Consider the following 21,712-nt stretch of genomic DNA (forward strand, 5'->3'; position numbering starts at 1 on the left):
ATCTGCTAAAGTCATGCAAATTGTGCTGCATACTGTAAAATGTGTATAGTACATGTACATTCAGATCATTGCCTTGAACACCCTAGCAGTGTACATTTGTACATAACTAGATGTTGGTGTGTACATTGTACATGTACTTGAATGTTTTCAAATTTGGCACAAAGATGAGCAGCCTTGTACATGTAAAGGTATTCTTAGGCAAACACTCCTACATGTACATGTGTACTGATACATGTACAAAATGAGACTATACATGTGCATGTACATTTACATCTGACTGTGCATGTATTACCATGTCTATGAATTATATTTGATTATTTAATGGGGAACTTGAAGAAGAAGTACAAAATGTAATTTGCTTTAGTGCCAAATGTTCTAAAGGACTGCATCAACTACATGTATGATGTATTTGATCAAAAACCTTTTAAATCTCACTAGAACTCTCATTAATAAATGTTCCAAAACCTCAACTAAAATGTATGTTTGCTGTTGTAAACCGCTGGCACTCGCATGCATTTGTATCATACCCAATCATTTATATCATAGATGTCTTGACCTTGTAAATTCCACAGTTATTACCCACAAGTTTTGAACACCATTACTTCATTACACAAAGCATAGCCTAAGACAAAATAAGAGGCCAATGTACATGGTAAGGATTTGTAGATGCTCCTAACATTATGATCACGATTCCTGCAAACAAAATCATGCACATGTCCCTGCCATTTTGTCTTTATCTTGAACAAATGTATGACAAATCTAGTGAACCTTCATTGAGCTGCTCCATCCTACTGGTGGCAATAAACATTGTAAAAGACCACACACTTGTGTTTACAATATTCCATCTCATAGGAAATACATGTAACTAAATATACAGTGTGGAAGAGTTTTATGATGTGCAATATGCTGCTCAAATGTCAGAGCATCACATGTACAAGAGCCCTATTTTATACTCCAAATATGTCTATGTTTCTTGTCAGGACAGTTTGTCTGAAATGGTGCGACAATTTTTTTTTTAAATTGTCAACAAACCTGTCATTCAGTCTACTATCTATGGCAGTTACTGTTCTTTTTATTTAGTACTTTAGAGCGACTGTGTATGTGAGGCAGATGTCATGATTGTTCATGATTGGCTTTGCAGTTGTCTTCACTGAAGTAGGGATTTTTTGTGTGTGTTTGTTTCCCCATGGATCTGCAGATTACATGGGCTGGACAAACACACACAAAAAGAGACCGATGCCAGGTATTTACAGTAATGCACGCGCTGACCAGAAATAATTCTCGTTTTTTTTGGCCTTACGCAAACAAAACAAATTTTCATTACCAAACAGTTCTAATATGACATCGACACTAGAGAGGCTCAAACTTCAAAGGATACATGAACTTGTAAATCTTAATTTTTTACTCTCAGCTCACACACGTGGATGTACTGTATGTGTCCTGTTAAATCCATGAAATCCATGCTTGGCAGGCTGAGCCTTACAACATGTACACTAAAAAAAACTATACATACATGTATCAAGAATTTGGGTGTTCACAATCTTTTATTTTCACAGAGTTAATAACATGGTATTTGGTAGCCATTTTGATTTCTAAAATGTGTTAATTAAAAAAGTAATTTTTATCTACAGTAAGGTAATGTCATAGCTAAATACATGTATGTTTGTTTGTGTGTGTGTGTGTGTGTGCATAACGTGTGTTTGTACATTTGTCTGTGCATAGTTGTGTGTCTGTTCATCTGTGAACATGATACCTGCACATTTTTTGAATATTTATATTTCATGAATCATTTGCATACATGATGCTTTTGGTAATTAGATAGTAAAAACTATAACATTTAAAGTGGCCATATGGGTGAGGATTGGGTATTTATTTTGGATTTTTAATCCATAAAACAATTTTATCATTACGTCCTACTTGGAGAAAAATTCATATGAAACAACAGTGACCAAGACTGTGTTTGTACATGTACATGTAACTTAATAAACTACAGAAAGCTATTAAAAAAATATGTAAAAGATTTGTTATTGTATGTACAACAACAGACATTTTACACATCTATTAATCTTTTGTACTTTATTGAGTTACAAACAAGGACTTGGCACATATTGTTTCCAATTTGATTAAAATCTGATGTAGATTTTGGCTAATCGTTCATAGTTACTTTACCTCAGTGTTTTTTCTTGAATTGACCTTCGTGATACATCTTTACATTTTTGTCTTCATGGCCGCCTCTAGTCAGATTGATGTTGTTTCTTGTTTATTTTTCAAGTAGGAAGTCATAATAAATGTGTTTTATAAATTAAAAATCCAAAATAAATACCAAATCCTCATCCATATGGCCACTCTGATATTAAATTTCATGTGACTTACTCATTGATAATACCAAAGCAAAGCACATCTGCCCTAAAAAGCATCTAGGTGCAGCTTCTAATGTTAATACAATGTAAGTCATTTGCATAATTAATAATTTTTGGTAGAGATCAAATATCATTTATAAGACTGAAAGCTTCAAATTTCATTTACTTTGGTACATACATTGATGATAAAGCACATGAGCCTCATAAAGCTTTTGTCATGGCATTCAAAGGAGCCTTTTGCATAATTTAATGATTTTTGGTAAATAGGCAATATCTAAAGACTGAAAACTTCAATTTCATATAATTTTGTCTACACGTCGATTACAATAAAGTACAACACAATTAATATCAATCTAGTTGCTTTAGCATTTATTTTCCATGATTTTTGGTAATTAGGCAATATCCTTAAGAATGCAGTCTTCAAATTGTACATGGTGTTGTGTACATGTCCATTGATGATAACAAAGCACACAATTGTATACTACATGGTGGTGAAGCTTGTAATTATAATGACACATTTTTTTTTCATCTATTGAATAAATATTTGTAGCCTTGACATTGCATAGAAATGGCATTTCACAACATATTGTTCATGAATTAACTTAGTAGATATTTTTGTCTTTACAAAAGGAATTCAGTTTACAATTAGTTATCGGTATTTAAATAATTTAACCATACAGGGAACACCTCAAGGTGGATGGCACTGGATGGCACTGGATGCCCTTCCCGGCTTTACTCATTGAAAATAATAGGCACCAGACGCTATTGTTCTTTGAAGTACTAAGTGCATAACATAAATACATTGCACTGATTATCACCACAGCCATTGAAAATAACACATCAGAGGAGCATGACACATTGACACAATGGGCAGTCTGAGCTGAGTTCATTCTGCAGACAACAGACCTGTGATTATACATTGTGTGAAAGTCAGTATTTAGCACTCCCCTTACTAGTATTAGCATACTGTAGTGTAGTACAGTCTGGAAAATTATCTTGTAGCAATAGTAAGAAGATGTCTTGTTAGAATGACAGTGTTTCAAAACAATCATGAGCAGCAGTCTTTGAAATGTACTTTGTGTGGTAATTACATAATGTTGTCCAGGACACCTTTCACAGTGGGGAGATCCTTGTAATTTTACTTCTCATGTTTTAATAAATAGTGAATCCAGTTGGGTCAGTATACAAGTACGCACTAGGGTCTATTAAACAGGTTTCCAGGGCACAACACTGACACACAGTGCACATATTTTCAAATTTGCTGTTCCCATTAGTTTAAATGTTGCATACATGTACATGTAAAGCAAACAGATATACCTTGGTCAAAAGAAATCACTCAAATAAAGTATAATATATTTTGCTTTCAAAATACATTGCTGCACAAGGACATTCATATAAATACAAGATTTTAAGTCTTATTCTAGCCCTACATGTAGCAGTGTTACTATATTTTGTAAATAGCACTGTAGTACATGTACATGTGGGGTCTGCCTCAATGGATATACAAAATGTAACACACACAATGCTTCAAAATGCCCTGTTAACTTTGAGATGAACAGGGTCTTCTACCTCATGCATGTATAACAAACATTTACAGTTTGGTTTTTGCTAAACATTTATAATGAATTTGCAATGTACATTGTACATGTATGATGTGTTGTGTACACACATACTAAATAGAGTTATTTCCACATGTAATGTACCACACACAATGCTTCAAAATGCCTTGGTGTTAACTTTGAGATGAACAGGGACACTAGGGTCTTCTACATCATACATGTATAACAAACATTTACATTTTGGTTTTGCTAGACATTTATAATGAATTTGCAATGTACATTGTACAAAATGTAAATATATGATGTGTTTTGCACACACATCATATTAAATGGAGCTATTTCTACATGTACTGCAATCATTTTTGGTTGAAACCAATCAAATAAAGATACATGTACATGTACATTGTAAGCAAATTTTGCACAAAGATCAAATGACTATGGGTCTTAGATACACATGATATGTTACCATGTTCTGTGTTACATTAGTCAAAATCAGCCTTTTGGAAATTCTGGGTAAAGTCTACAATACACAATTGGTCTGTTAAAAGTCTAGGCAATAATGGTTTACGGTTAATTTTTACTTTCTCTTTTTATGGTTCAACAATTTGCTGTATGTCTACACAAAGAACTAGACAGTCTTAATGACACAGATGTTCACATAATTTGCAATCAATGCTGACAGTCCTACACAGGCATCAGGGTATTCTGTCCTACAGCAGTTATTACTTTCAGTCTTACAACACTTGAATTCTAGGTAACTGCAATAACATTTACGTCAAATGAGAGTATAAAAATAGGTTGATTTACAAATGTACATAACTAAAGTGTGCCAAGAGTAAATGTACAATGTAACATGTGCAGCAGCAGCATTACATAATTATTCAGCGTAGAAAGTTAACTCTTTGAGCAAGATTTTTTAGGTTCAATTTGCTCCTGATTTTTAATTTTCCGTAGCAAATGCTCCTAAAATTTAAATCTAAGGAGCAAAGTAAAATAATATACATAAAACTTTAATTCTCATCAACATTCATTGTGACAAATGGCATGTTTATCCAATTGAATAAAAATAATCATTAATGGTGTTGAATGACAATATAAAATCAAATCCCTATTATCAGGAAAATAGTCAATATCCAAGTGAGCGTCAAAATTTGTCCATTAAATGTGGGTGAAGATGAAATTTCACCAGCTGAATGCAAGTACATTGTATTTACAAAAATTCACCTGCGTTTGACCATTTTTTTACCTGCAAAAGCTAGTGATTACAGGCAACTTCCTTGGCTACGTGATGATGTAATTTCCACTAGATTATAGTAGATAATCATATGACACAATATACACTGCACACATATAATACACGTACATTGTATGTAGGTGGTGAAAATGTATTTCAGGTAACATGAATTAATTTGGCAGCATGTGGGCCTCTTCCATTACGAGAGACTAATAATATATTTCATAATTGAAAAGAGTTATTTATCTACTATATACTCATAACATTCAAACTGTCACTGATGTACATATATATAAAAAGAAGAAAAGACATTTACATTTGCATTGGTACAAGATGGTAAGCAACCATACTAACAATCCCTATCCAGACAAGCACTGTAATTCCAACCTGTTACATAACAATGTTGAACATAACTGTTTTTATGAGCATAGAGTTTATGCAATGTTGTTGATGATCACCTCATTGCACCTGTATGAGAATTGTGTTAACGTACTTTCTATTCAATGTATTTCTATCTTAACAATAGTTGAATTTACAATAATTTTTTTGTAAATAATTTTGAACTAGGCCAAGCCTAGGCCCCGCTTAGTTTTGTTCAGCGTCTTCTTTTTTCTTTCTTCTGTCTGCCATTTTCATAAGCTGTTTCTTAAATACAAACTGTACCCTTGCATTTAAACTTCTGTAACTCCATAGGCTTGTTTATTCTGGTGCAATGTAGCATTGTGAATCAATGTACATGTACATGTATGTGGCCACACCTTGGATTTTACAGATAACTCTTGCCATCTTCTTCTCAAGAACCAGCCAACAGATTTTCTTGCAACTCAGATGTATCATGTGATATGGCTGGGCTGACTTCTATTAAGCTTATACAGCGCATCTTGATCTGTGTAGTGTTTGTCTGCAAATAGCCACTTTGAAAATCAGTGGTGGCCATATTGGATTTTTTAATAAAACTTCAACAATATTCTTCTCCAGAACCAGTCAACCAATTGATACTTAACTTGGCAAGTACATGTACCATTAGCATGCATGTAGTGAATTCCAATGGTGCTTGCCCCCTCCACCACTCACGGAGAATACCCAAAACTAGCAGGCAACTCCCATACATGTAGATGGTAATACAGGGAGTGTCTGCACTACAGGGGTTGGTCTTATGTCTTCTGGTATCGGAAAGGGTATATACATTTTGTACTTATCACACCCAAGGTCTAGCTAAAATCATCTCCACATTCCATGTTATAAAAAAATGACAGAGAAGGCAGTTGACAACTAGTACAAACAGAGAACAATGACTTAGTTTATTATGCATATCCAGCTGGGGGGAGGGGGGCTTGTAAAAATAACCACAACTAATATTTGAATGACAATGTCTACACACTCATCAAACTCATAATTATCATAAAGCCATAGTTTTATTACCATCATGACTGAGCATACATGTAGACCACAGAGAGATATCCCATCCTATAGACTGAGCAGGGACTGGCTCAGTGGTCGGGCCCGGCCACCACCCACAATTGCCGACCTTGACTCAAAGACTTCCGACCCTAACATTTTTAATTGACGTAAATTTTTTCCCATCCTTCTCTCTTTGTTACTCTATTGTCATTGCCGACACAGACACTCCCCAGACACACATTTTCGAATAACAATACAAAAATATAATAAAGCTTCTTTGTTTTGAAAACCGTTTGTATGGCGTGTTGTGTTATTAGATACCATACAAATAATACAAGCAAATGAGGTATGAACTTGATTTCGGTTCAACAAAACCTTATGGCAATCTAAAGTGTGAACTTCACGGTTAAACTCACACTACATGTATGCTGCACCGCTTGTCTCCATGCTTACAAAATAGTGTTGCCGACATTGATTGTTTAAGCTGAAGTTGTAAGGTTGCCGACATCACAAAAAGGAAGAAAAAAAGGAGAAATCAGATGTCGCAAAGTGTATAAAACCTACCAAGATTCACTAAGTCTATCCACTTCATGATTGACTACACAACAAGTAAGAGCTGAGCTATAATACTATTCACTAAACTGCATATGTAAGACACTTTGAATTAGCGACTTGTTCTTTTAGCGATCACAGCTCAACCATTGTTTTAGCGAAGTGTTAATTTAGCGACCTAGCCACATGTGTCAAAACACAATGCTAGTGCCTACGCGTTGTTGACGGCCCGTTTGAGTTTATCCGGTTAATTGTTTATGAACATACCATTACAAAGCATGACAGCCTTTGAGTGCTGCTTTAATGTGTTGATAAACTGTGAATGTGTTGATAAACTGCTAGTCATTTGAGTTAGACCTTTATTAGATACTAATGAGAATAAATCTGTCTTCACTTTCACATCTTTATTAAAATTTGACGGAAAACAGGTCGAAGGGCGAAAACCCAAGCTGTCAAATTTCTTTTTGTTTTCTTTCTATAAATTCGGGTAGTTTTTTTACAGTAAGTCAGAATACAATTTGCTTTCATGCTGATTACAACTACTAGTACTATCAAACTGTTCCACTTCAACATCGCTATGCTACATTATATACAATATCGAAGAGAGCCAGCATAGTCTTCCTTGTGTCTACCAGATCCAAACGACAAGAAATCCAGTGAAAGTGTTGAACTCGTTGCTGCCATGAACAAAGCCATCACTGATGACATGTTATCTACACAACAATCTGATCCCCAGTTCAAAGTTGACAAACTGAATCGAAAGTGTCTACGGTCATACTCGTATTATGATGATGAAACTAGAGCAAAGATCGGGCGTTATGCAGTCAAAAATGTTTGTAGCAGAGCTGTTGCTCATTTCAGTAACTACTTGGCAAAAAACTGAACGAGAGTAACGTTCGAGGTATGAAGTCTGCGTACGTGAAGGCCAAGAAAACTTCAAGAGTTGATGTCATTTCCGAGTTACCCGTGGTAATCGAGGTCACGCTCGCCTGCTCGGTCGACACGAGGGAGAGCTTGTTGACTGTGTCAACACCATCAGATCCAAGGGCAGCATTGTGGCAGCATTGTCAACAGGAAAATCCTGATTGCTGCTGGTAAGGGACTTTTATTGAAGAGAAATCATTCAGCACTACAAGAGTTCGGGGCCACATAAATCTTACCTGAAGCTGGGCTCAGTCATTTCTACATCGTTACGGTTATGTCAAGCGTAAAGGTACAAAGACAGCGTGAAAACTTCCTACTAACTTCACGCAGTTAAAGGCTGATTACCTCAGCAGAATTGCTGATCATGTGAAAAGCAACACAATACCTGAAGACCTCGTCATTAATTTTGATCAAACCGGTGTTAATATTGTTCATACCTCAGACTGGACACTCGAAAAAGAAGGATCGAAACAAGTGCCAATTATTGGACTTGATAAATGGCAAATGACTGCTGTCGTAGGGTGTGCAATGAATGGTACGTTATTGCCACCTTAGCTGCTCTACAAGGGGAAAACTGAAAAGTGTCATCCTCGATTCAACTTTCCCCAGGACTGGGATATCTGGCACTCAGAAAACCATTGGAGCAATGAATCGACGATGTGTCTTTACATGGACACAGTTACCGCTCCTTATCTCAACTCATCACGAAACTGCCTCGGCTTAGCTGATGATTACCCCGCTGTTGTGATCATGGACGTTTTCCATGCTCACCGATGTGACTTGGTGCTGAGAAAACTGCAAGAGATTGGTTCTAGAATTGTGTCTGTGCCTGCCAGTTGTCAGGGTTCTCCGCAGGCCATTTTAGGGATGCTCAGCGCGACGCTATCATTCTACTGAGCGACGCTTGAGTGGTTGCGCGACACTATCATTCTACTGAGCGACGCTTGAGTGGTTGCGCGACACTATTGTTCCAAGAAGCATCGGTCATTGTACTTGGATGCCAATCATATATTCTTACTTCAAACCACTGCGAAATGCTCGTGGTTGTCTTGTAAATTATTACTGAACAACGGAAACATTTAGCACATTCCTCCTTTGACATTGCCGTGCATCGATAGAAGCACGGGTTTCTCCTTTACACTAGCGAGAAAAATCAACACATTCCCCATTGAGTTATTACCGACTGCGATACCCACATAACAGGTGATTGTTGTAAGCTGTGAAATAGCCGGCCCATTCTCTGTACAGTAATTGTTTGGCGTAATTGTTCGCAGTAACAATTTCACAACTTCAACTTTTGAGTGCTAACGATCCCTTTCCAACGTCATATAGGTGAAAGAATCATTCACATGTCGGCCTTACTGACATAGTAACAATTAGCGACGGTCACAAACTACTCTTGCGAACGTTGAATTTGTGAAAGACTGTCCCATGTGTGAAACACGTTCTGTTGATTTCTTTCCGTAGAGCTTTAGCGGCTGCCGACAAATCATACAAATGGTAAATTCAGCAATAAATAAGGGGATTTTTAGGAACCCCCTGACTACAGTTAGTATCTACTGCGAGATCGACAATATGTCCAACACAAGCCAGCGCTCTATATTGACATTTTTTCCGAAGTCCACGCAATCTAAGCGTAAACCTATGGATGAACTCAGCGAGTCACCTTCGAAGATCGTGAGATGTAACACCGGTCCCGGGAGAAGGAAAAGTGGTTTCGACTAAGTGTGGTTGGTAGACACTCAATGGTTGCATCAAACTCCTGGCTGAAAAGTAAGTTTTATTTATGTCTTCTAAATCGTGTTGGACTTTTCCTGTCCCTAAATCATGTGAAATCTGCGGTCTTGACTTTGGAGCGTTCCACCAATCATGCATGTTTACGTCAGTGGGAAGGGGAAAGGTCGTGAACTTTGATGACGTAGTGCATACCATATACAATGTACGGTAACCGCGTGTTCAATGCAGAATGGAATTGAAACTTTGACCTTTCTAAAACATCAATACAATGATCGTGGGGTTGCAGTAAACGAATCTGGTACCTTGTTACTCGTTGTTTTACAACCATTCCTTATGTGAAATGACCAAACACGATGTAAAATACAAGGTGCTAAAATTACATGATTGTCTCACCGTGGTAAGAGTAGGAGAAAACATGGACCGGGCCCGTTATGCAAGCTACTTTCCTGTTTTGTTTTCAACTTGTGTTATCATGTTATGGCCGAACATAGTCTATACTCGCCAATTATGGTTCGATTTGCAAGCTAAAGTTAATATTGCTATAAAAAACAAATTACATAATTTGTAGGTTTTATCTATTTATCTCAGAGGTTGTAAGTTTGAAAGTCGCTATTTCTGAAGTTATATATATATTTTTTCACACTTGTAGGGATGCTGTGTTATTTGTGTGGCAAGCATGATTTGAGGGCCTCAAAAAAAGAAGAGGCACCTCAATGTATCCAATCACCATTAGCAGCGTGCAGTAGCAGATTTGTAAAATTGTGTGTGTACATGTATTTTTCAGAAAAGAAAGAACTTGTTTGAATTAAAAAGGAATAATTTTGTTTAAATTGAAATACTTGTTGTGTTCTTGTCTTCTGGTATGTTGTTTATGTCTGAGTCAGTATGCAAATCAATATGTAAATTAATGCAAATCAATATGTACATTAATATGCAAATGAGGAGCAACTCTATTAAAAAATCATGGGGAGAACCCTGGTTGTACAGGTGTATTCCAGCCCCTAGATTTAACCGCAAATGCCAAATTCAAGCAGTATATGACCGAATGCTTTTCTGACTGGTATGCTGAGGAAATCTGCAGTGAGGTGGATGAAAACGATCCCGTCATCAATTTGACGCTGTCACGAATTAAGCCACTACACTCCAACTGGCTACTGAACTCTTTCGATTGCTGTGGAATAGACTCATTACTACATGTATAGATTGATGCACACAGTAATAGTACTCCCGTAGACTATGCAAACTTTTTCTGTCCACTGAACTTACAAGTACATGTTTCGAGCTTCACTGCAGTGTATTTACCAGACTTCATTTTTGTCTGATTTGACAGAGAACAATTCCTTTCAAGTTATTTCGTGTGGTCTTATTTATTTTTACAGTACAGACAATTTAAATTTGAAACCACAATTATGTGTCATAAATCGTTCATAATATCGATGTTATGTCCGTTTATGTGTGTAGACTTGTACTGTATGTGTGGCATGTGCATGTGTGGTACGGTATATTGATGTTTTCATTGCCGTCCATTTTGAATATATTATTTCAACACACTCTATCAATAGCGGCAATTTCAATTAGTGAACCTACACTGTTTGCTAATTTCGCTAAAATAACATGATTTACCGTATGTCCGTACATCATATCCTTAGACCGATATTTCTCCGTGCCAAAATCTAAACGCAAGTTGCCAGTAGCTGATGAAAACGAAGATCCAGTGACAAAAAAGGCAAAGACATGCAACATTGAATCCCCATCGTCAAAGGCAAAACAAGCAACTAGTTTTCGTCAGGAGTGGGTGAAGGGGTGAGAGACATGGCTTTACTATCGTGCCGGTGAAGGCATGTACATGTACTGCAGGCTCTGTCAAAAATATAACAAACGTCCCTACGACAGAGAAACATGGAACAAGACACCAAGCAGACGTCTTAGATTGGTAGCTGTCAAGGAACACGAACAAAGTGCAGCCCACTATGATGCCGTCAAGCTAGATGTAATCGTTGCTTCCAGTCAAAACATGGCGAGGTCATTCAAACAGAGGTGGAGCAAGATGCGATAGTATCGGCTTTCAAGTGTTTATACCATCTCGCTAAACAACGTATCCTGCACACGACAAACTTAGAGCCATTACTAGATTTATTGACAGAACTTGGTCTGTCAGTAAAAGAAGACATTAACATTGCAAAGAATGTTACATATTGCAGTGACAAATCAGTACAAGAAATGCTGTTAATACTGTCTGCCAAACTTGAAGAAGCTACAATCAAAGAACTCAAAAGATCAGAGTTTTTTGCCATAATGCTTGATGAAACTTCAGATGTGCGTGTACACGAACAATTGACATTGAACTGTCGCTATTTAGATGAACAGGGACAACTATGCATAAAGTTTCTTAAATTAATCGAGCCACTGAAATCAGATGGAAGTTCGGGTGAGGAAGTTCAAGTGAGTCATCAACCATTTCACTGAATGCTGAAAACATAACAACGCATGTCATATCACTCTGCCATCAAAAAGAAATGAACTTTGATCAGATGGTGCAGAAATTATGACAGGGAAGAACAACGGTGTCGTGAAATGGTTACAAAATGTTGCTATATCTGCAATTGGTATTCACTGCTGTGCACAGACTTCAACTTGCAGCTCAACAAGCAGCAATGGAAGTAATCATGAAGAAATTCTACACTGACTTGCGACGACTTTTTCAACAATAGTCCAGTGTAAATGGCAGGCCATATCACACCTTGTGGAGGCTTTTACTGTAACAACTATTTCACCTAATTAATTATGCACACATATAATTCTAGGCTAACCAATAGGGTTTGGGGTTTGGTTTTTCATCAATACGGACCAGTACTGCACCAACATTTCTTCCTGCATTTTGGCGTGACCTTTGACCTAGTTCATGTATCTCATCATCTACAATGCATACATTAAGCTAAATAAGCATTTCCTGTCCATTTCCGAGTTGTTTACACTCACTGTGACTCAGGGAGAGTTGCTAGCTATCCGACATGTTTTGACTAAATTTTCCGACCATTTTGAAGTTTACAACTGGTGGAAGACCCCAACAAGATACAAATTGTATATAGTATTTTAGGTAAATGCTTACATAGTCTTGTCGTGTATTTTGTTGTTCTATGGCATGAAAAGAAGAATTGATTGCGTAAGCTGTCCATTCTTTGCGATTGTTGCAGTGCGCTTTGAGTACAGTGTTTCATTCGTCACGGTTGTATCCCGATTTTTTATCACGTTTTAATATTTTAGGTTGAAAAAAAACAGGTATTTGTTTTATACAACAATAATGGGTGTTAATTCTTTTGCAATTTTTATTCAATAATAGTCATCGTCAAATAACATTACCCTTTCCGAAAAACTGCAACAGTGAGTATACTTCAATGGTTGTAGGAACATATGTATGTGTTTACATACGCACGTGTATATGGACGTATGTACGTGCATATGTACGTGTACATGTATGTACTTGTGTACATTATAGTGCATCATTTCACAGTATTTAACAGCAAAAATTGTATTTACATATGTACAAGTACTAATTAATTACCGGTAGATAAGAATGCTAGCATGGGTTTCCAAATGTTGTGATTGAACTTGACTTTTTTGGCAATGTGCCAAAGGTACATTTACACATATTATTGTGAGTCTATGGGGTGGTACATACTATATGTATGTTGTTACATGTACATGTTGCTGAAGTACTAGCCAAAGCCCACAAATAGTAGCATATGCACATATTTAGTACTGCTTACCACATGATTTAGACTTGGCATGCAATCCGAATTAGTCCCATGCACAACATTTTCTTAGCTAAGTAGAAGTTTTGTGCTTGGATCAACTTGTGACAGTTACTATGGTTCATGTTTATTACAACACAGGATATGTCAGTTGTTGGTGGGGGGGGGGTGCATATTCCATCAATCAGATTCCACAATTCCATTAATATTTTGTATAAAAAATATCCCTGTAATAATATAATGGTACATCTGAAGTACATGGTTATATTATTTACAGAATGGTATGACCATTCGTCTAATAGCTATGCACATGATCATGGCCATGATATATGTGCTGACACAACGTGACCTTCAAAGTTCCCCGACTTCCTGTATATTGTACGTTTCAAAGTTTGAACACATTGGTATTTCGTTTATTCTTATTTATAAATCATTAATAAAGTGGACACAGTTCGTTACTATTAATTAACAATTTACTAGCAGGCATCTTGTTTCTAACACAGTAGTAGCACAGACACGTGAATCTGGCAGGGATCACTGTATTGTTGTCATTCCCTCTTTGTCCCTCGTACTCTTTTGTTTACAAATGTCAACACCGTTCAGTTGCAGTTGAAATCGTTCGTAAACACTTTTCAATAAAATAGTGGATTTTGGTGCTACCGACGTTCCTTGGCAGAATTGCCTCCCCTATGCAATGCACACGATGTTGACAAATGGCCCTCGCCAGCTACATACATAGACTGCATTTCTGAGGCAGAGAGGGCGACAGCATCGTGCTCATATTCTAGCAACTCTTGTACATTAGACGTATCGACGACTGTCTGAAAAGTGAAATACACAGAGTTAACGTTTCTAATACTTACAGCTGAGGACTTTATCCATGCGTTGTCTACAGGCATAGTCAAGAACCCATCCTTCGACTTGATATACATCTGCCATTATCTTTAACTTGTGTTCAAATTGGGTTCCACAGTTGTTGGGTAATGGGTAAACGTAAAACTACTCCACCGGTGGAGTCGTCGACAACGGCCCCGTGCCTGGCGACACACAAATGTCTACGCCGTATGGCTCTCGTCGACGGAACTCTGAACTTGAAGCTGTCAAAATCGAACCCCCGCTGTAAAAAGTTGGATAGTATAACATCTAGGCATGTTGAAGTTTTCAGCACCAAGTTGACTCTTGAAAGGGTGTCAACAGTATTTTTCGAAGTCTTCGCCGGAAGTGACTAAAAGGTCCGCCAACGAGTGACGTTTCAACAAACGCATGCGTACACAAAGACTCCCACCCATAATGCGTCACCAAGCTAACCGATAATCTATGCAAAAATGATAAATTGTAAAAAGTCAATATAGAATTTAAACAATAACACTGTTAATCAAAATTATGCAATTAAAATTTACCAGTAAAAAGACAAACAATCTATCAAAGTCAGTTTACTAGTTCAGCGTAACATGTACGTCAGATAAGAGGAATATCCAACCCTGTAGGCTCTAAAGTATATGCAAATCAGATTCTTGCTATGCAGGATGTAACGACTTTTTTATTTGGCGCCCGCGTTTTTTGTAAACATTCAGGCCGTAAATTATGATAATAAAGCAATGCCTGTAAAGGATTTTGATGTGAATATTTTAGATTGCCAAATATAGTGACGTTTATATTTATAGTTCGTTTTTATCATACAGAAAACCAAATCATTCAAATGGTAGGCCACCATCTGTATGATGTTGTGATATGACCATGCATAAATTGTATAGTACACATGTGCACGATTTCTGTATAACGTTCACTCTTTTTCATAATAAATAATAAAAATAAAGTATCTTGTTTGTAAAGATGGTTATAAACGGGTAATCTGCAAATGAATATTTTGCATGTGGTCATTTTTTTAAATTTGAACTTACGTCTGAACTTGCATGTTTTTGAAAGGTATAATCTCATGCTATAAGAGTACTGTTGAAGATTGCGTTCCATATGATACCTAAAAGAATATCAAGTTCTGAATGTGAGCCAAACACTATTCTTTTATTCAAGTACCACGTTCTCTTGTGTAAATCAATAAATCCCATCTCATAATTAGAAAATATGCATAGGCCTTACAGTGTGCATGTATACGTACTCTGTACAAGTTTATCATGCTTATAGCTTACCATTGGCTAGGTCGACAGAAGAAAAAGAAGGCCACTATATAATCATGATAAATGTATTCATAGAATCTAAGACAAGCAACACTTATTTCAACAATCACTCATTGTGTGTTGGTCGCCTGTGATTGAATGTCACTGTTTTTTATTTATAAGTGCCAAAAGTTAAGAATGAACAGTGACTGGCCTGCGAACAACTATTGGTCACAACACAACACAACACAACACAACACAACACAACACTACACTACACTACACTACACTACACTACACTACACTACACTACACTACACAACACAACACAACACAACACAACACAACACTTCTGTGTAGTAAACTTCAGATGTTGCTATTCAGCAAAAGTTCACACATGTGCAATTTCCATCTGGTCACACGATGATTCAACAAAGCCTCAATTCAAGGACAGTGTGATGTAACGAGGACTGATTGACACTCAGTAGTCTTGAAAAGGAAACAAAACGGCAATACATGATGAGAATATGTAAACCCACATGTCTAATCATTTTCCTGGTGTTCTTCATTAAAAATAACATGCGTTGTATTTTTTGAAGTAGTGGTTCTAGTAGGTGCCAATACTGTTATAGTCACTGAACGTATTATTTGAAAAAAGTTGGAACTTGGGCATTCATATATAAATTTAAGGTAGTCTTGCGGCTAGACGTTCGGGCTTTCTTTCTATACTATAAGCGAACGGAGTTCGCAGTGAGGGCTTGCCCGAACAGTCTATCAAATGTCATTTTCAGACCGGACATTCCATTGAGATTACGTTAAGCGATGGGTTGCTTGGCTCATACATGCATATATATACTTTAATATATTCAATCTCTGTATGCAGGTGTTGACAAACACATTGACGTCATTACTATGTCATCGGTTTATGGTGATTGTTAGTTTGATGAGTGTGTAGACGTTGTCATTCACACATTTTACAAGCCCCTCCTTAAGATGAATATGCATGAAAATTGTCCATTGTCCTCTGTTTGTGCTTGTTGCTAATGTGGTTCTCTGATTGGCAGTTATTTATATCCTGAACTGCAGAGATGACATTCTCTAGACCTTGGATGTTCCATCCTCGATAGCGATGTTCGGTCGTGTGTCGTATTGTATCGGAAGAACGTCCGAGGTCTAGCAGATAGACTAGAATAAAGGGTGAAAGGACTCTGGATTGTACGATTTTGAATCATGTTTATCACTAATTGATAAATAATAAGTCTTTGTCTACATTTAACTAATCATTGGGATGGTCTAGGAATGGTTATTGAAGACTTACACGGGTTTCTTCAAAACCAGCTCAAAGGCAAATGTCATATGATGGTAACCAATGTCATTTCCATTTGTTGTATCTCTTCTTTTTAAAGTTTCCCGTTCAAAATTCCCTAGCTAGGTTTCCTCGTGTTATTGTTCTGTCTCCCCCTTCTTATATATTCTGTATTTATACCAGCATTTTTTTTTAAATTATGAAGGGTAAATACCACTGATAACCTATTATAAAGCATTTAGTCAACACACCACACCACACCACACCACACCACACTACATCACATCACATCACATCACATCACATCGTACCACACCACACCACAATACCACACAACGACACCGAATGCAGCACACAGAAAGCATCATGCCACATATCACACTAACACGAAAACACAATTAATAATATGCGGCTTAGCATGACGAAACACATTAGTGCAACATAATGCAGCACAACACAATGCAAAACAACACAAAATTGCATGACACTACTTAATGAACATAACAACCACAACAGTACATAATCTTCTGACATGACATGACATGACATGACATGACATACCATTACAGCATAAACGTTACATACCTATACCTACCATTGAAATGCATTACATAACACTAGCACTACACATTCAAGAGTTTATTGACCTGTATTAATATGCAACTTTGAAGAGTGAATTTGAAAAAAAATCCTGTTTTGGTTTGGTACAAGAAAATGTAATCTTCTGTTTTCATAAAGGCAAATTTGCACTTTGAAAATGTATCGCAAGATGAAAGAAACAAAACCATCGTTTGAAGTTAATTAGACATACCCAAGCTAGGTAATTGTTTGGCAGTTTCTTTGGTCATGGCTATGGTTGCTAAACATTTCATCTTCATTTCTGGAAAACAGAGTCATGTGTCCATCCAACAAAGTTAAGTAGTTCGGCTGTTACTATGGGCGTGGTCATGAAATGTATGTGTCTTGTGTATTTGCGTGTACCTCGAAGTGCTCTTTGACCAGAACACACGCCTTTGTTTTATTAAAAACCTGTTGCACTTTGCCCTATTGCTATGGACATAGTCATATTTGCTAGGCATGCTTGTGTTAATTTTGGAACATCATTTACATGACGAGTAAAAACTTGTTTTCTTGATAAGCAATTGTGCTGGTGGTAAGGATGTGGTCAAAGTTGCCAGACATATCTATATTCCAAGGCTAATTCACTCAGTTGTTTCGGCATGCAGAAGCTCTGTATTCCAGTTGTTGCTATTGACGTGACTTTGCCATGTGCCAACCACAATGAGAACAATACGACTGCGACACCACATGACCCACAACAGTTATTTTGAAACATTTAAAGCATATTTAAGTCAAACGTTATTCTTGTTCACTGAAAGAATGTTATAATTGTTGATGTAAGTTATAAAATGATGGCCAAGCAATACTGCATGGCCGATTACATGTGTAAAAACCATGTTCACAATATTCAAGTTTCAATTCAATCTGTCCAATTGGTCATGAGAATAATTTACTAAATTCTCTTTTTCGCCAACACTGGCCCCAAAATAATTGCTCTTGACAAAATTTTAGAACTTACCCAACTGTTTACAGAACGCTGCGTTAAAATACAATAGGTTTACAGCTTTTCGAGAAAGGAGTTCGAGATAGTTTAACACTCCACATCATCTAACAATCAAATGTGGGCAATGAAGTAATCAAATAATCAAATGGCACTTTCCAGCTTAAAAGGACTTTTCCTAGTAAGTAATTTTGATACATAACAATTTGTTGGTAAAACTGTTTTCTGACTTTGGTTTGTTTTTGTATAATATCCCAGATATTGCCAAACCAACCTTATTTCGATGTAACAATATTCAAAAAACAGTTGGGGATATATGATGGAACAATTTACATTCCAAATATATAAAGGGCATCATCAAGGGTACACATAGTCTTTTTTAATCTTGACCCATATCTATGATTGATTTGCAGAGGTTATAACTCAGAAGCACATTGTTTGAATGATTAGATAGATAGATAGATAAAATGAGGTAAGACCAGACCAGTCACGACAAGACGAGATGAGATGAGACGAGGCGAGTCATGACGAGACGAGATAAGATGAGATAAGATAAGATGAGATGAGATGAGAAGAGAAGAGAAGAGAAGAGAAGAGAAGAGAAGGGATGGGATGGGATGGGATGGGATGGGATGAGATGAGATGAGATGAGATGAGATGAGATGAGATGAGCTAAGCTAAGCTAAGCAAATATATGATATATATATATATATATATATATATATATATATATATATATATATATATATATATATATATATATGATGCAGTAGATTTTCCCATAACCCTTTGCTAATAACCTTCCCCTGTACAGCTTGGCATATTATAAAGCAAGCAAGCAAACAAACAAACAAACAAACAAACAAACACACACACATGCGCTCGCGCGCTCGCAGTGACAGAATCAGACAGGGACTCACACACATACATACATAGTATACATACATACATACATACATACATACATACATACATACATACATATAAGGGATATACATATCCAAAGAATAATTTCGATTAAGAGGACATTTGGGTGGGGAAACCTATTTGTATGCTATCTCTCATACACATTATCGCCTTTGTAGAAGGCAAACTTTGAAGTGGACATCAGTGATCTGCAAGATAGTGTAACAGTTTACTTTTTTACATTTAACATAAAGACTATCGAGAGTGTTGTAATCTGTTTGTATGAGAATAGACTCTTGGAAATCGAGTGTATTATGGTTGAGTTATCATACAATTAGTGTTTTGGCAGGCAAATATGGATGCTATTCGTTTAAAGTTATAAGGCCACAAAACCAGTGTATGTGACTGATGCTATACAATTATGTATGTGCTCTGAGCTTTCGGAGTGCACGAACACTTAGCTATGAAACGTATTTATCTGTTATCCAATAAATAATGTTATTTAGTATTTCTTTCCAGAAAGTCAAGGTCAAATATGCCGATGGTACGCACAAGCCGATATTGGAATATATGGATGGGTGGAATTCGGAATATGTATGTGTTATAATCCATCGAACAATCAATCAATTCGTAAATTTTGACGACATATGTGGATACCATTTGGCATCCAGTGATAGACACAGACACACACAACTGGCAATAAAGTGTCCAGTGATATGTTTTTCATTCTTCAAGCTTTTTAGTATGTCAAAGTGACGTGTTTGGAACAACAATTTACTTTGTGTGTATTATATTGTTGATGAGTTACGTGCGTACCCATATGAAGATTCAACACAAATGTAGCACACATATGTATTCATGCGCACAACCATTTGACCTCAACGTTGACGAACAATGGCCCACCACCTTTGTGCTAGGTTCGAATTTAATCAGCCAGACCGTCATTTCATAGATATGACTATTCAGGTGTGTGAACATCGAGTAGGAGATTCGACATACGGGTGGAAATAACCAATGCATTCATACAGTCCCCTCCTTGCCTACTTACTAACTCCTAAAAAGATAAAGGTGAAGAGATTTAATCAGATTGAACTTTTTAATATTCAAAATATTGATAATTAGTGGATGTTAACATAGGCCTCGTCCTCATGTAGAATCGGTAGATAGGAAATGACAAAGAACAAACACGGAACAATTTAAATCTATTGCTCGTTTTCTCATGGGAAGAGAAACCATTTTTGAACTGATTCACCTGAATCAGTTTAGTTAGAATCAGTTTTGAATATTCATGTGGGGATAGAGCTATTGGTATCAATACCCCCCCCCCCCACCCCCAATATTTTTCAAGTGTTGCTTACATAAATGATCGAAGTTCAGTTTTTGCGGCTACACGACCCCGTGTACTAGTTTATAGTGCTGTGCAGTCAAACCACCTCCTTTATGACGCTGTGAAAAAGCCATTCATTACAGTAAGAGTCCTATTGCTTGAATAATTAATGCCCAATACATTAACACTGTTAATTACTTTCAAATATGTCCTAGTCTACTATAATGAACCCTGTCATTCGAAAAGGACCATAAATTAGCTGTGAGACTTGCTGAACGAGCAGAATGTACGGGGGGGGGGGGAGTTGAGGAGATAATATTTCATTTGGCAAAATTGACAATAGCACAGACTGACACAGACACAGAACCAAAATGGCAGAGACACAAACACAAACACAAACACAAACACAAACACAAACACAAACACAAACACAAACACAACAAACAGTATGTGCCCCATGGTGTTTACGCATTTTAAGTTTTAAGAGAGCTCGAGAACATTAAATCATTACAGAGTTTTTTATACCCATGACTATTTTACGGACAAATGTGGTGCTCATATGTTCAAAATGGCCATTTGTCTGTCCTCGAACATAGCGTACACGAGTACACTAACACAATGCAGTGTGCGACCTTTGTGCCAGATTCGAATAAAATCCTCTAGATCCCCATGTAAAGTGTAACTGGCTAAATATGTAAAAATAAACAGGCGGGTGCAGTGTGCACATATGGCGAGAACTCATTCTTATTAACCCCCTCCTCATTGGATTTAACCGCTGGTCCATTTACTAATAACAGATCATAAAAGATAAAGGTCAAGAGAACAAAGGGGATTGGCCTTTTCAAAACTCAAAATGTTAAAAAATAACATAAAACGAACGGCATTTTTCAGCTGTCTGCCCTTTAATACAAATTACCTATGGGCACCTTAATTTCAATATATTAGGCCAGTTGTTGATATAAAACTCTAAGGGCAATAA

The 21,712-nt window shown here is 36.8% G+C and overlaps 1 protein-coding gene across 2 annotated transcripts in view; it reads right to left on the minus strand.

Annotated features, from left to right (window-relative positions):
• LOC144437741 (uncharacterized) overlaps positions 1-14,709 on the minus strand; it is a 35,837-nt gene extending 21,128 nt beyond the window's left edge. The window contains exon 1 of one of the 2 annotated variants that reach the window (XM_078126752.1): positions 14,383-14,709. In XM_078126752.1, coding sequence (XP_077982878.1) covers positions 14,383-14,458 — 76 coding nt within the window. In that variant the 5' untranslated portion in view covers positions 14,459-14,709. Of the gene's footprint in view, positions 1-13,534; positions 13,673-14,382 lie in introns of those variants that run through there. The other variant, XM_078126753.1, reaches the window with a different exon arrangement.
• Between the last annotated feature and the right edge of the window lie 7,003 nt (positions 14,710-21,712).

Source organism: Glandiceps talaboti, chromosome 7 (assembly GCF_964340395.1).
Source record: "Glandiceps talaboti chromosome 7, keGlaTala1.1, whole genome shotgun sequence".
Classification (NCBI taxonomy): domain Eukaryota; kingdom Metazoa; phylum Hemichordata; class Enteropneusta; family Spengelidae; genus Glandiceps; species Glandiceps talaboti.